The following is a 17064-nucleotide window of genomic DNA, read 5'->3' on the forward strand; positions in this document are numbered from 1 at the left end:
TACGTTTTGTCATTAATATTATTAATTAAACATCTAAGTTAAACAAAAACTTACAAAAATAGAAGATAGTTTTACTCTAAATCAAAATTTTTTTTTTTTTGAATTAGAAGAACTTTTATAATCCTTTGCAACAACATGATGAAAACAATGGGGAGTATCAGTTATTCTCACAAAATAAAATTTTGCTTCCAATTATGCTAAAATTTGGTTAGTTTCATATTAAACTTTTAACAAACAATAATAAAAATCATGAGCCAGTGATAGAACCATTTTACACATAATCTACATATTTGGAGTAAAATTTGGACCATTTGCATGCTCCCTGGCTTTTTCAGTTCAGAAGAATTTTTTTAAATAACCACTAGAGGGTGGTAAAAGAGTGGAAAATCTTTTAAAAAGGAGGTTTTTTTTTTTTTTTTTTAGGAATGATTCTCTTAATTTTTATTAATACTATGCAAACATTCAAGGTTAGTTTTAGACAGAAAATTGTGAGTTTTATTTTTTCTTTCTACCTTAAATCATGGATTATTACGTAATGATTTCTACTAGTATCAACAATTTGTAATATTTTGTGGACAGTATGTGTGTCTATGTATAAGAAGGAAGAGCAGGTAAGTACAATTTTGAATTGCTTCTTTCTTTTTAAGACAGATCAGTTATGTTTTTAAAATTGTTTTACTATTGAATGAATGTTTAAAGCTGTGAAATTTCTAAAAATCAATGTTTCCTAAATTTAAGTAGATTGGAGTTACAAATAAAATTGAGGAACTTGTTAGAAATGCTTGTTTGATTATGATTAGTGAAGGGAAAAAAAATGTTTCCAGGAGTATTTGTTTTACTGTAGTCATGTGACTTCAAACATAATACTGTTTGAGGGTGAAGGACTTGAAAGTTCTTAGTTCAAAGGAGTGTTTTAAGAGGATTAAATTTTATTTTTTATTGACCAGGAAAATCTGGTATAATATATGTTTAACTTGATATTTCCTCCTATAGACTTCCCTTTCTCCATCCCCAAAAAATAACAACAAAGTATATCTGTCTATTTAAACAGCTATAACTTATTAGAGTCATTAGATTATAAGGTGATAGTTTTTATTGGATTATTTTTAGTCTTAGTATTTTATTAGTATTTACTATTTATTATAAATTATAATGGTGTGTATCCTATTTCAATATAGGGAAACATGAAAATTATATATAATATTGCATTATATTTTTAAACACACAATAAATATAGTAATATTATATGGGATATATACACTTTAAAATATGTCATAAAGGAGTCCAGCTATTCCAGAAGAGATATTCGAGAACAATATGGGTAAGATGTACACAGTAAAATCATAAAAAATATATATATATAATTACATCAGCAAAAGTATCCATATTTATTTGCATGTTGATGGATATGTAAGGCATAAATGCATTTTTACATGTTGAATAAAGATTGATTATGAAGGAAAATCTTTATCTGGGTTCTGAGTATATAATCTGTACTATTACAACTCAGAATTTTATTCTCTGATTACATAAAACTTTTTTTTAAAAGTTATATACCAAAATATAATATTTTGTCTTTTGTTTTGGATATTTTAGCAAGATTTCTATTAACCAAAAAATGCCAACATTATTCAGTGAAATCTGTCACTAATGAATTATTCACTTTCTTGGTTAATATCAATATCCCTATGGTGACACCAATAGTTCAGCCTTTTTATATTAACTTCATTGTTATCAATTAAAAAATGCAAAATAAAAAAATACTGAGTCTTCTGTTGAACTATGCAGTTATATTTCTTAACAAACATGAGTACTTTGACAGTTATTTTTTCTTAACAGAACATAGATTTAATTGTAACCATAATAGTTTTATTTCTATACAAATAAATGTAAAACTTGATATTTAAAATTTCAAGCAAACTAATCAATCGTAGGTTAGGAAAAGTCATTACACTCCTTCGACTATGTGGATATTATCTCCATATAGATGATCTTAAAGAATAACCATATATATATATATATATATATATATATATATATATATATATGTACATACATATAAATACATATTTTAATATTTATGGTCGTAATATTTAATATTTCCAGCTTTATCTCATTGAAATAATACGTTAAATGCAAGTTACATATTTTTAAAAAATGGTTGATATCAGAATTATAAGATTTAAACTATTAAAATAAGTTCACATCCATTAGAGACATAGCAATAGGTGATAGGGAGAAGCAGTGATGTCTGAATTGTAATTGAAAATAGGAAGAAATAAGGATTTAAACTCTCCTGCAGGTGATCCACCAAGACAGTAATCTATTATACATATTTGATTCAGTGATATTTGCCTACCATTATTGTTAATCATTTGAATCCAAAATACCTTAGTCAGACTATGTTCTAATAACTGCCAAAAAATATTTGGAAAGATTTGAGGCTAATGTTTAAGTTCTCAATATTGATCTTTAGTATTGTTTTTGTTATATGAGCAAAACTTTTAAAAAAAATCAATCTCTACATATTCCTAAGAACTAGTAAGTGAATGTCCTGAAGTAACACGATAGTGAGAACATACAAAGAAGCCATTCATCTAAACAAGACTCACCACTGTGCCGTACACCTCAATCTGATGTAGAATAATATTGAGTGCCAACTATAATTTAAAAAAAGAAAAAATATATACATGCATACATACATAAATACATAAATACATACCTACATACATAGGGTACCAAAAAATGTATACACATTTTAAGAAAGGAAAAACTGTATTCAAATTGTAAAACTCATATATTGATAACAAAAGATGAATACAAGTCATGTGTATGAGGTCAGATAATTAAGTTTGCAAACATTCCACTGTGTAAGCACAAACATTTTTTGGCATATATATATCTATGTATGTATATACGTATATTTATGCAAACATATATGTATGTATGTATGTATATGTATATATACATATATACATACATATATATGTGTATATATATGTATACATATATTCACAGGATGTAAAGTACAGCATAGGGAATATAGTCAATTGTTTTGTAACAGCTATATATGATGTCAGAGGGGTAATAGATTGGGGGGATATTACTTTGTGAGTGGTACAAATGTCTAATCATTATGTTGTTTTGTACACCTGAAATTAATATAAAAATGAAATAAAATAAAAGAAACCATTCATCTTGAATAACTACTTATTTGACTCTTTTTTATATGCAATTCACTTTGTAGTACTATTGAAAAAAAATACGTAGATATTAGCCTTCTCTCAAGAAGTCTTTGCAATTAAAAATCACTCATAGTCTAGCATTAGTCCACAGGAACTTTTCTGTTACACACTGGTCATTATTTATCATGGAAACATTCATCATTGGTTTATAGCTCTTTTTGTAATTTTTAAAAACAATTTTTTAGTACTGCATTTGAAGCAGGAGATTTTATGAAATCTCTAATATAATTTATATGAAAACAGACAGCTCATTGTCCAAGCTTCCAGGAGAAAGTTCCTGTTTTATTTTGTTTTAAGTTTTGCCAGGTTAAACAATAATATCAAAGAGTTCCTTTGTGTCAACAGATACAAATAAAAACAGGAAGTTTTATTGTAAAATGTCTCTTAGAGTAGGGCAATTACATTATTAGTTTTATACCTTTGATCTGAGATCAAATTGAGCATGAAGGAAACTTAAGTTTTAAACAACATATTAACGTTTTTATTAAAGGTTCAATGCAAAAGGCAAGTTTCTTAAACACCCATTCATGTATGACTTTATAAAATATTATATAGGGCATACACATTCCCTTTAAGATGCATGGACTATTCACTGAGAAGTCATTATTCATGATGAATATGTACAAATGTTCTTCTCATGTATAGAGATGTTATTGCTAAAAGGTAAGGATATTTTCAATTTTTCCACATACGGAAGCAATGGTACCTTAGTTAAACTGCATGTTATTGTCAGTAGTCAGGGTATCCATAATGATCATTCTCTGACTCTAACAGAACCAAAAAGAAAAAAAAAAATGTGATAAAGTATTTTGGGCTTCTCTTCCAAAGAAACATGAAAGGGAGTCCTACATTACAGATTTGAGAATCAAATTCTAAGTTTACTGTGTAGCATTGAATATTTCTTTTAAATTAATTATATAATATGATATTGATTTGGTATTACTTCTGTGTTACAATTGTTTCTTCAATGAATGAAATCAACAATTGATATTTAAAATCCATCTATAGTATTATCATGCCCCAAATGTCATGAAGTATAATACTTTCTACCTTCATATTATTTAAATATTCCTCAGTCTACATCACAGATGCTGCAAAGGCTTCTTTCTTCAAGACTTCCAGATTCTTAAGTTAAAAATCAATCTGTCATTTGTCTTCACTTAACCACTTAAATGTAGCATTGAAAAAGGTGGGGTGATGCTCTGAGGTAGAACTAGTTCTGTACAGAATGAACAAATCTCTTTCATTGTTTCCTTCCCTCTTCCCAGTGCTTATGCTCTTTAATACTATTTGTTCCATATTCATTATCAGTCCAACAAATTTCATAGAACATTTCATCCATCCCGTCTTTGTTGCCATGAGATATGTAAGATGATTGCCTCCCCCCATTCCCGAAGCATGGAAAGGAAGGCAGTCTCCTAACTCTTCATACAGAATGTTGTGAAGCCTTACATGTGCCACTACTCTAAAATGACTAACAGAGATAGGTTTATGTCTTCTGACTGCTTGGTATTATTCAGTGGTAATTAGCATACTTTAATGTTTCCCCTTCAAGATGCATATCCTAAAAAGCAATTCAAAATGCAAAATAACTTAGAATAAATGACTAAAAATAATTTATTTCTTCTTAACATCCTCCAATATGGGGTCACTGTGGATGCATTTTGTGGAAAGTAGCATTTATTTTGATCACTTAATAAGTTTATTATTAAAACTTTGAGAAAGCTACACCTTTTTAAAAGAAGGTACTCTTTTATGTCATAATATGAAATATAAAGTTATGTTAAAATAAAATCCAACAGAGATTAACCCCTTTTGCCATAAGCATTTTGGAAACAATGGTTGTATTATTGATTTAGTGAAACAACTGAGGTAAAGTTAACAAAACATAGAGAACAGTGCATGTTGCCATAATCATTTTAATGTGCTAAGTTCTCTATTTTACTATTGAGTTTGAGATAATGTTCAATAATCCATAATCAACATTACTCCTTTGAATTAAAATTTACAGAATACTCCTCAAATAACAATCAAGACTTTTTTTATGTTCTCACCCAAAACTTATAAAAAAAGTGAAGAATAAAAAGAAAAGCCTTAGTCACTCCTCTCATTTTTTATTGTGAAGTTTATGCATGAAAGAGACGACATATAATATGTAGTAAAGGATTCAAAATAAATAACTTTAAATATATGCTAATTGTATATTATGGATAAAATAAACACATGCTTGAATTGGAGAAAATGAGAGAAACCCCCATAAATCTATAAGAAATTTAGCTTCATTTGTCTAGGTTTCATATATCTATTGTGTTAGGAGGAACATTATTTTAGTTCCTTGTTTTCTCATTGATTCTAACTTTATTTTGTCACCACTTATCTAAATCATTATATCAATTTAAGTTAGCATAACTTGGCCATGCTAGTAGCAAACTGTGCTTAAAATTAATTTATTATCTTTATTGTTTTTTTATTCCTTTTATTATCTCATTCCTCATCTTTATTCTCTTTTCCCACTCCTTCATCTCTACTATAATTTATTCCATTTAAATGCACACAATGTCTTTAAAATAAATGTGGAGCTTAATGAGTGAAACAATATATAAAGTCCTAATATTAAAAATTATCTCAAAATCTTTATTGTATATAACTATTCCACACTAACAATATGAAAATTTTATGAATTTGAATGTATACATGTAGACTGTCATTAAATAATAATCCAACCTCATATTCTCATTTTGATGATTTAATGTGAATAAAGCCTCTTTCTTTTTTTATTAGTACTTTTTTTAGTATATGTGCTGCCGAAGCGAGCACTATTAGTACTTTTTTATTAGTTTCAGGTGTACAAAACACCATAATGATTAGACAGTTACACCCCTCAAAAAGTGATAATCCCCCCACCCAGGCTATTACCCCTCTAACATTATATATAGTCATTACTATACCATTGACTACCTTCCCTATGCTATTCTTTACATCCTCAGACTATATCTATATGTATATGTATATGTATATCTATATTTATATCTATATCTATATCTATCTATCTATCTATCTATCTATATCTATATATATATATCTATATATCTATATATATATATATATATATATATATATATATATATATAACTATATGTATAATTTTAGTTGACAAAAGCCTCTTTCTTAGAAGTAGCTTTTTCTGAAATGAGATTTAATGTTATATAGGTAGCCTCTAGAACCTATATGCCAGAGTGTTTCTAAATACAGAATGTTTCAAAATAAATGATAGCATCCAGTATATTTATTTTGGATGTGAAAAGTTCATGTACTGGAAATGCAGGTAAAGAAGAATGGCTTTTAAAGTACAGGCATTGGGAAGATAAATCTGACAGTTGAGAGTTTTATTAGTGATGATTCAGAAACTTTTAAGTTGAAGAAATAGGTAACTAAAAATATAACCTTTTTAGAAAAAAATCTTCTCTGACCGAGTATCATAAAAATCAGGATATTGTGTCTTCTACATAATCATTTAACTTATTTCCCTTTATCTGGAAATATGTAATTTCACATGTTTGACAGTGATAAGCAGTGTTTGATTAATGACAACCATTTGTGATAAAGATTCTTGAATATCATTTAAAATAATCAAGTTTCCATTCTAAATAAGCATTATCTTAACTGCAAAAGAACTTCATTTTTAGTCACATTACGAAATCTTAGCTGTAGGGAAAGAAATAATGAAGTATAAAACTTAGAGTTTCTGACATGAGCCTTTTGAAACAGTTTTAAAAACATTTACAAAAATGGAAGTGTTGTAGGAAAGCAGTCCATGTTAACATTTTAAAATTTAATTTGTGCATAATTTCAAGTATAAATAACAGTTAAAAAAAGAAAGCAAAAAGCTGAAGCAACTGTTCTACAGACATCATGCTTATAGTTTTTCTGTACACGTGTGTGCAAACAGTGCTGTGCTGTGCTTGATGAAAGTTTTAGATGATCTATCATTCAGCTTTCTACATAACAAAATACTAAGCATTTACAACAACATGTAATTATTTTAAAGCAAATTCACTTGCAGTGTATTTGGTATGAAAAGGGAGTGGAAAGTCCATTTGCAGAAAGAGGAGGAGTTGAGCAGTCCCAAGGTGGAGCTGTCTCTTGTGTTAAATGACACTGGCAGATTAAAGCGCTCTGATGGGGAAGGGCTTAAAGGCTGAGTCAAAAGCCAAGAAGTCTCTTTATTTACGCCTACCTCCCAGCCCTTGGCAGACTGACTAATAACAAACTGAGCTAACGAGAAAGACTAGAAAGGGAGGAAAGAGGACATTGCTGCAGCTTGGATCTACAACCTAAGAGCAAGAGCGATCAGTCCCAGCTCTGGAAAACATCTTGTTTATTTACTGCATTCAGCAGTTTGCAAATGGTTAACTATATGCAAAAAAAGTCAGCACAGCTGTGAAGTATGCCGTGAATTTTAATTGAGGAGTAAAAAAAAAAAAAAAAAAAAAAAAGACAACCGCTTCAGGATGATCTAGCCTGTACTCTGCTTGAAATATTTTCAATGAAATGCTCAGCATTTTGTCTTTAACCAGAGGTTTTCACTTTATAAAGTGATGGGACTTGCCAAGAAGTAACATTTGAGAAGAAAGTACTCGGTGGCTAGTGTTTTCTTTTTTAAGAAAGAAACTGAATTTACTTTGAACATCTCTTCCAGCTGTGCATTACACATAACATCAGGAGGAGTCTCTGCTTCACAGGTAAGATGGATGTTTGCAGGCTTTTCTGATCCCTGTTTTTGCATTATCCTAAAGTGATCAAATGTATGTTTGCGCTTAAAAAAAAAAAAAAAGAAAATTAGTTTAAATTAAAGAATACCCAGTTTTACTCTTGCTCATTGGCACCACTAATGCTGTATCAGATGCCTGCTTTCTCTGAGCAGTAGAACAGCTGGCTGAAGAGAAGAAAAAATACAATAATATGCCACTCTATCTTTCACAGCATGCAGTTTGTTATTAGAAACTAAATGTGTGTTCTTTCTGAAAAAACAAAGATCAGTTCTAAATGCCGCTGTTAAATTTAAAACATAAGCAGACTATCAAAAGATTCTTTGTGTTTTATATACCAGTTTAATTATTTTCTGACATAAAAATATGTATTTTCTAAAAATGTGTGAGTGGAGATTTTTGACCTCTTTAATACTGTTATCAGATATTGTCAATACAGAACCACTCTTCATTTTTGTATGTATTTCTGAAAAGATTAGAAACTGTTTCCTAGGACAGTTTTGAAGAGCATAAAATGCATGTAAGTTTTGAAAAATCACGAGAGATAGTCATCTGGAATTAATTTACTATTTTCTCAAGATGCTATGCTTGGTGAAATGAATAATATTCTTTCTTGGTAATCTATGGAGAAGTACTTTTAGTGTTTGTGGAATATAATCCACAAGTTGAAAACTCCAACTACAAGTTGCTTGATTCTAAGCACAGTGCTCAGGGCTGTTTAAAATTAAACTATTTCCCTGTGGAAATGTTCAATTGGCTAACTTTTCCTTTCTACAGAAAAGCAGTATATTGTTTTATTTCTTTAGTTACCTTTCACCTTTCAAAAACTTTAGAGTCTACATGTTATACATAAAACAATGTATTTTCATGGAATAAAAGTTTATTTTCAGGGTTATTGATTGGGATCTAGGATGTTTTAAATTTGAATTAGATTCAAAGTTACTGTTTACATTCCATTCTGAAAAATGCAAGTAGTTACCATTTTGCAAAGGTGAATAGTTCTAAGATGTGGTGTTTGTTTACCTTTCAATTTAGTTGATATAAATTTAAGTTACAATATTCAAAGGAAGGGAATAAAATTAGATGTCCTGAGAGTGATGTGTTTACCTGTCACTGTTGTCATTTCAGTTAGAGTATTTTTAAAATTTGCTGTTTCTAATGTATGTGTTAAATTTTTAAGGAGCTAGACTATGTGATGTTGTTATCCTGATTTTTTATTTTTTTTATTTATTTTTTTTTTATTTAGCAAAGTAGACATATCTTCAACTACTTTAGTATGGTGCAGTTTTTCCAGAGTACATTGTTTGTAATTTTAAGCTTATATTAAAGGAGATCAACTGCTTAAATATGTGATGACATTCAGTGCCTAAAGCCTATTTCAAGACCTCATTAAGAAGTCATTTGCTAGAAGTTTATCTGAGGCATTGTTTATTCCTTTATAATAATGAGAAATGTGTGTTAAATATAATTTTTCTTCTTTATTTTTTATGATGTTAACCTGATTCATAACAGAATTTAAAAGTTGTAGGAAATAGCCTACCTCTAGAAAGATAATATAACGTGTGACTCAAGTGAAATTTAAATGAGCACTCGTAATCATGTATATCAAATACTGTTAGATTTATACAAAGTGCCCTAGAGAGCATAGTTAAAACAAAATTCTTTTTATAGTGTTCCACTTTATTAGATGATCAGAGACATATTTTCCCGAATAATTTTAATAAATAATGAGATTAACAATTATCTTGAGCCAAATTTAAAGAAGGTTAAAGCACAGACACAATTATTAGATCTAATATAGTGACACCAAGTTCACAAATATAATTAAAGGAATGCATAACACATGTATACATACATACATGTTTTCTAGCTATCATTTTTGCATTCCCTATAGTTCTCTCTGCTTCTAGCTAATACCTACATATTGTCTTATATTTTAATCTTTTAGCCTTAGATTCATCTACTTTGTGGTTTAAAAAAAAAGTAGGGCTTTTCAAATATGCACCTTTGCCTCATATCAAAGTATCAAACATCCATTTATCTAGCACCTCTCTCATCTATTAAAATGCAGTTTATTTGGCAGATGTAAACATAACTGATAATAAAATATTTTAAATACTCATTGACCTAAATTTTATAATTTGATCAAAATGCAAGTTTAAAGTGAAGAAAAACACACCGGTCATCGTATTAGGAAAAAAGTGAAAGACAATGTGTATGCAACAAAGCAGTCATATTTTCAGAGTAATCTATAATTTTGTTTCGAGAGGAAAACCTATCATTTCGAAAATGTCAGATTCCTCTCCTCCTCGCTTTTATCCACTAACGCCCATTGCTATTCTTTTTTATTTGACAGACTCTGATTCTATTACATGACAACATGAAGCTGTGGATCCATCTCTTGTATGCGTCTCTCCTTGCCTGTACATCTACACAGCCCCCGTCTCCAATGTCCTCAGCCAGAGGTACTTGTGATTCTCTTTGCAGTTGTGAGGAAAAAGATGGTACTATACTAATAAATTGTGAAGAGAAAGGTATTAAGACATTATCTCAAATAAGTGTGCCACCATCACGGCTGTTCCATTTAAGTTTGTTAAATAATGGCTTGACGATACTTCACACAAATGACTTTTCTGGGCTTACCAATGCTATTTCAATACACCTTGGATTTAACAATATTGCAGATATTGAGACTGGTGCATTTAATGGCCTCGGCCTTCTTAAGCAACTTCATATCAATCACAATTCTTTAGAAATTCTTAAAGAGGATACCTTCCATGGACTGGAAAACCTTGAGTTTCTACAAGCGGATAATAATTTCATTACAGTGATCGAACCAAGTGCCTTTAGCAAGCTCAACAGACTTAAAGTGTTAATTTTAAATGACAATGCCATTGAGAGTCTTCCTCCAAACATATTTCGATTTGTTCCTCTAACTCATCTAGATCTTCGTGGAAATCAATTGCAAACATTGCCTTACGTTGGTTTTTTAGAACACATTGGCCGAATAATGGATCTCCAGTTGGAAGACAATAAATGGGCTTGCAATTGTGATATACTACAGCTAAAAATTTGGTTGGAAAACATGCCTCCACAGTCTATAATTGGTGATGTTGTATGCAATAGCCCTCCAGGTTTCAAAGGAAGCATACTCAGCCGACTAAAAAAGGAATTATTCTGTTCCACTCCGCCATTGTATGAAGAACATGAGGATCCTTCCGGATCATTACATCTGGCAGTGACATCTTCAATAAGTGATAGTCGCATGTCAATCAAGACCACATCCCTTTTAAAACCACCAACCAAAGCACCAGGTTTGATACCTTATATTACAAAGCCATCCACTCAAATTCCTGGACCCTACTGTCCTATTCCTTGCAACTGCAAAGTACTATCCCCATCAGGACTTCTAATACACTGTCAAGAACGCAATATTGAAAGCTTATCAGATCTAACACCTCCTCCACAGAATCCTAGAAAGCTTATTCTAGCAGGGAATATTATCCACACCCTAATGAAGTCTGATCTAGTGGAATACTTCACGTTGGAAATGCTTCACTTGGGAAACAATCATATTGAGATTCTTGAAGAAGGATCGTTTACCAATCTAACAAGATTACAGAAGCTCTATCTAAATGGTAACCATCTGACCAAATTAAGTAGAGGCATGTTCCTTGGTCTCCACAATCTTGAGTACTTATATCTTGAATATAATGTAGTTAAGGAAATATTACCAGGGACCTTTAACCCAATGCCTAAACTTAAAGTCCTCTATTTAAATAACAATCTCTTACAAGTTTTACCACCACATATTTTTTCAGGAGTTCCTCTAACAAGGATAAACCTTAAAACAAACCAGTTTACTCATCTACCTGTAAGTAATATCTTGGATGACCTTGATTTACTGACCCAGATTGACCTTGAGGACAACCCCTGGGATTGCTCCTGTGACCTGGTTGGATTGCAGCAATGGATACAAAAATTAAGTAAGAACACAGTGACAGATGACATCCTCTGCACTTCTCCAGAACACCTAGACAAAAAGGAATTAAAAACACTAAATAGTGAACTTCTTTGCCCAGGTTTGGTCAATAACCCATCACTGCCAACTCAGACTAGTTATGTATTTGTCAGTACCCCTACAACCTCAACTACAGCTGATACTATTTTAAGATCACTTACTGATGCTGTACCACTATCTGTTTTAATATTAGGACTGCTGATTGTGTTCATAACCATTGTATTCTGTGCTGCAGGGATAGTGGTTCTTGTTCTCCACCGTAGGAGAAGATACAAAAAGAAGCAAGCAGATGAGCAGATGAGAGACAACAGTCCCGTGCATCTTCAATATAGCATGTACGGCCATAAAACAACTCACCACACTACCGAAAGACCCACTGCATCACTCTATGAGAAGCACATGGTGAGTCCCATGGTTCATGTTTATAGAAGCCCATCCTTTGGCCCAAAGCATTTAGAGGAGGAAGAAGAAAGAAATGAGAAAGATGGAAGTGATGCAAAACATCTCCAAAGAAGTCTATTAGAAAGGGAAAATCATTCACCACTCACAGGGTTAAATATGAAGTACAAAACTGCAGACCAATCGACTGAATTTTTATCCTTTCAGGATGCCAGTTCATTATATAGGAACATTTTAGAAAAAGAAAGAGAGCTTCAGCAATTGGGAATCACAGAATACCTAAAGAAAAACATTGCTCAACTCCAGCCTGACATGGAAGTACATTATCCAGGACCTCACGAAGAGTTAAAATTAATGGAGACATTAATGTACTCAAGGCCAAGGAAGGTATTAGTGGAACAGACTAAAAACGAGTATTTTGAACTCAAAGCTAACTTACATACTGAACCTGACTACTTAGAAGTACTGGAGCAGCAAACATAGATGGAGAGTTTGAAGGCTTTTGCAAACATGCTGTGATTCTGTCTCAAGTCCAAAACGTGTAAATAAGTGCCTTATGTGAGTGAGTCATCAATCAGAATTTAAGCACAGCAGTGTTCTTATTGGGGGGGAAAAAAAAAAGATGAAAGAAAAGAAACTCAGGGATCACTGGGAGAAGCCATTGCATTGTCTTCAGGCAATTTTCTCTGTCCCCTATAACATCAATCCTTGCATGGAAATCATTCAAGGATGACAGTAATATTTTTCAAAATACTTATAAGTGTTTCACAAAAGTCCTCTTTCACATGAAAAAGGGTTTACTATTTAAGCAACCCTAATTTTCTCAAATTACTTCACCCATGGATTAAATATAATTGGATTTGTCATTTAAAAAATTATACCTGTATATGTAGTTATAATATATAAGGGATATATTGCTTATATAACCTGTATATGTACTGCAAAATGTACATTGTCAAATGCACCTCATTTTCTTGCAATAAAGGCATAAGAAACTGGACCTTTAAAATTATAAATAATAATAGTAAGGGGAAAAAAGAATGGTTGAATTATATAAACTATGAGTGGCCCAAATCTTTGAACATTTGAGGATAAAAAAAAAATGCCACTGGTATGCTTTCCAAATTTAAAAATAAGAATGATGAATAGTTCAGGTGGAATAAATAAGCAAACTTTTTGGGTTATCTGCACATTTTGTGTGGACAATCTTATTGTCAATGCTGCTGTGAACTAGGTATGTCATTTGTGCTCAAAGGTTAATTCTTATTCTTGGGATGTTTTTTAAATGCTACTGATATTCAACTGTAAATATGATTAGTGCATCTATTAAGTTTAATTTCTTTCATAGTATTAATCCTTTGTAAATTTGAATGACCTTGATAGAAATATGTTTCTTGTGGCAAGTAATTTACAGTTGTAAAACACGTAAGAAAAAATGTTGTTTTATTTTTATTGATGTATACTGATAGTTGCCATAAATTAGTAGCAAAAGGCATGTCTGAAGGTAAGAGGTTTAAGTTGCCTCAAAAGTGGCACAATGTAGCTTTATTTTACAAGAAAGTATAGCTAGATTTATATGAACTATTTATTCTGTACAGTTTTGTATATTTTTGGTTCACAAAGGTAATTATTCTTGGGTGCCTTTCAAGAAAATTAAAAATACTGCTCACTACAATAAAACTAAAATGAAAACCCTCTTTCTAAACGTACTTTCTCAAATTAGTCTAATCTGCAATTCAATCAGATCAGGACTAATGTGTACACTCACATATACATACAGATGGAAAATGAGATCTCTCTGTGTTGTCATCCACACAGAATGATATTGTTTAACATCTGCAAAAAATTCATTTAATGTCTGGGTGTGATTGCCACAGAGCCAAACCTAAAGTCTGACCTGTAGTTCTCCCTTTCCAGCAAATCATTTCCCCACTTAACACAAAAGGAAAGGAAATTATTTATTTTTCTTGTTTCTGATTATACAATCAATCATACAGCAAATTTTCACAAAGCAAAATGGGATTAATCGAGGTAATCCAGTTCTGTTTTTTCAACATCATGCAGATCCTTGCACAGGGTTAGGAAGGAACATATTTCCTAGTACGAAGAACTTTCTTTAATTCAGTTATATCTATTTTAGCAATTCCTGAATGTTCCATTAAATGTTTTTGTTTTCAATATTCAACTGTCTGCACTACTAGGAAATCATACATTATTAATTTGATTTTGAACGAGAAGCCTTCCTGGTGATGACAACAGTAGGGGCTCGTGCTACATGGTATGAAAACTAATTATGAATCTATTATGAAATCATATCACTAAGGTTTTCTTTTAAATCATTGAACATATTCATAGAAAATAATCAAGAATTATGTATGAAAAGGTTCATTGTAAACCTCGATTTCTCCATTAGTTTCTCAGATTGGAAAGGACAAAGGTACAAATTCTTTTTGTAAGTAACACTAAAGGGAAATCCGTGTGCATATGAACGCTTTCTACATTTATTCAGGAAAAATAAATATTCAGCACAGTAAGGAAGAGTGAACTTTCCAAAGCATGATTTTGAGTTGCATTCTAAAGGAGAAAAAAAAAAAGGAAAAATAAAATTTGTGTTATTGCACTGCTCCTATTCAGTTAGAGTTTTTGCCAAAATTTTATGATTCCAATGAAATGCATAAAGGTATAAGAAAGACTTAAGAAATCCACATGCCTGGAGGACCTTTGGAAGGGTTCCATGAATGTAGACACATGTCCTCCAGAACATTATTCTCTTTTGGGTAGGGGAAGTATGTATATTTCCCTGTAAGTAGTTGTGAGTTGAGAAAGTTAATGATGGTTTTTAACTCTTAATGAGCCTTGTGACCTGTGATAATCACTCAGAAGTTTGTTATTTTACCTGCATTTGCTACTTGTTCTCTTTCCCACTAAAGACAATTATTTTTTATTATAGTCCTTGTTTGATTATTTACTTAAGCAGTCAATGTGGTTTCTTTCTGCAACTAATTGATAGATTCAAAGTCCCAATTCCTAATTGAATATCCTCAGCCTCATTCACTTTCCTAGGCATTCAAAAAATAAATTAGACTACTAATTATTCTATTTTTTTCTTGGTTTAAACAAAAATTATACTGCTCATTGAACATCAGTGCAAGTTGTCATTCATGTCTTAATCTTGAATTTCTGTTACACAGTGATACTGGTGTGTAATCATACTGGATCACATTTTTAAAATGCTGTCTATGTGTTCTACATAGATTGTGTTAATCTTTATTTAACAAATAATTTTTACTAAATTAACACGGAACTGCCTAATGTAAATTTATGAAAGTTTTCTTTGGATATCTATTTTCCATTGATTTCCATACAGGAATGTAACTTTTACAATCGTATAAGAATTATAACAGTGATGTTGGCTCTCTCTTTTTAATTAATCTCTTATATCATGGAGGACAGAAAGCCTTTCCTTGCTGTTCCAATATCAAGTAAATTGAAGCACCATCTAAGTGTCCTTTAAGCTGTCTTGATGCTTTGACCCAATTAATTTAAAAGACTGAAACTTTGATTGATGATTGAAAAATGTGATTTGAGTATCCCCTGGTCATTAAAATGCAACTTTTTAAAATGATGGTTTATATCCTTTCATATGTATATTTGGAGACCTCCAAATTTTATTTGTATATGTATATGTATATATGTATGTATATATATATATATATATACACATATATATACATATATATATTTATATATATGTATATATATGTGTATATATACATATATGTATATATGTATGTGTATATATGTATATATATGAGATATATATTATATATATATATATATATATATATATATATACACATATATATGTATATATATGAGATTTATTTTGGAGAACTAATAAAGATGAGATAGATTGCTAGATAGATACCTAGTCTCAAGATATGTGTATTTTTTTGTATTATTTATTTTTCTATGATAAGTAATAGTTATATAGTCAGTTTCTTTTAAAATAAGAGAAATATTACTAATTTGCAGAACTGTTTATCAGTAAACTGTATTTTTGAATAGAAACAAACACTCACAAATATATATCCAAAGAATGCTCCACAAAGTTCACCATGTATAAGACAGTACTAAATTGTCATCGGAGATGATTCTCTACACAGAAAGAAAGGTGCATAAAAATGGTGACTACTCGTGTTTGAGCACTCAAGTTTCAATCTAATGGTAACTGAGAAAGGTTTTACACTGAATTTGAGGAAGCCTCTCTATTTCTTTACCTGAACACTTTTATAAACATCTATATTCTCCCAAATATTCCCTGAGGTTTATAAATTAACAATGTCTCAAATAAAAAATAAGATATAATAGTTGTTTATCATAGAATCATAAGACAATTATATTATGAAAATTATATTGTTTAATAAATGTCAGTCTTATATAAAAATGAAAACCACTATCTGTTCTATAAAACACAACTAGTTTTGTTTGTTTGTTTATTATTTTATACTCAAGTGCTAGTGTGTGAAATTTTGTCCAAATCTTATAGCTTGTAAGTGAAGAAAACGATAACCCTAAATCTTTACATGATAGCACTAGTGGTGAGCTGTGAAATCTGCAAGATTTTTTT

The 17064-nt window shown here is 30.6% G+C and overlaps 1 protein-coding gene across 1 annotated transcript; it reads left to right on the plus strand.

Annotated features, from left to right (window-relative positions):
* The first annotated feature begins 520 nt into the window (after positions 1 to 520).
* SLITRK6 (SLIT and NTRK like family member 6) lies at positions 521 to 16039 on the plus strand. Its single transcript, XM_081045551.1, has 3 exons — positions 521 to 611; positions 7945 to 7987; positions 10371 to 16039. Exon 3 carries the CDS (start codon positions 10395 to 10397, stop codon positions 12915 to 12917), a length of 2523 nt encoding a protein of 840 aa, XP_080901677.1. The 5' UTR covers positions 521 to 611; positions 7945 to 7987; positions 10371 to 10394; the 3' UTR covers positions 12918 to 16039.
* The last annotated feature ends 1025 nt before the right edge of the window (positions 16040 to 17064 follow it).

This window comes from Rhinolophus hipposideros, assembly GCF_964194185.1.
Source record: "Rhinolophus hipposideros genome assembly, chromosome: 4".
In the NCBI taxonomy this organism is placed as follows: Eukaryota; Metazoa; Chordata; class Mammalia; order Chiroptera; family Rhinolophidae; genus Rhinolophus; species Rhinolophus hipposideros.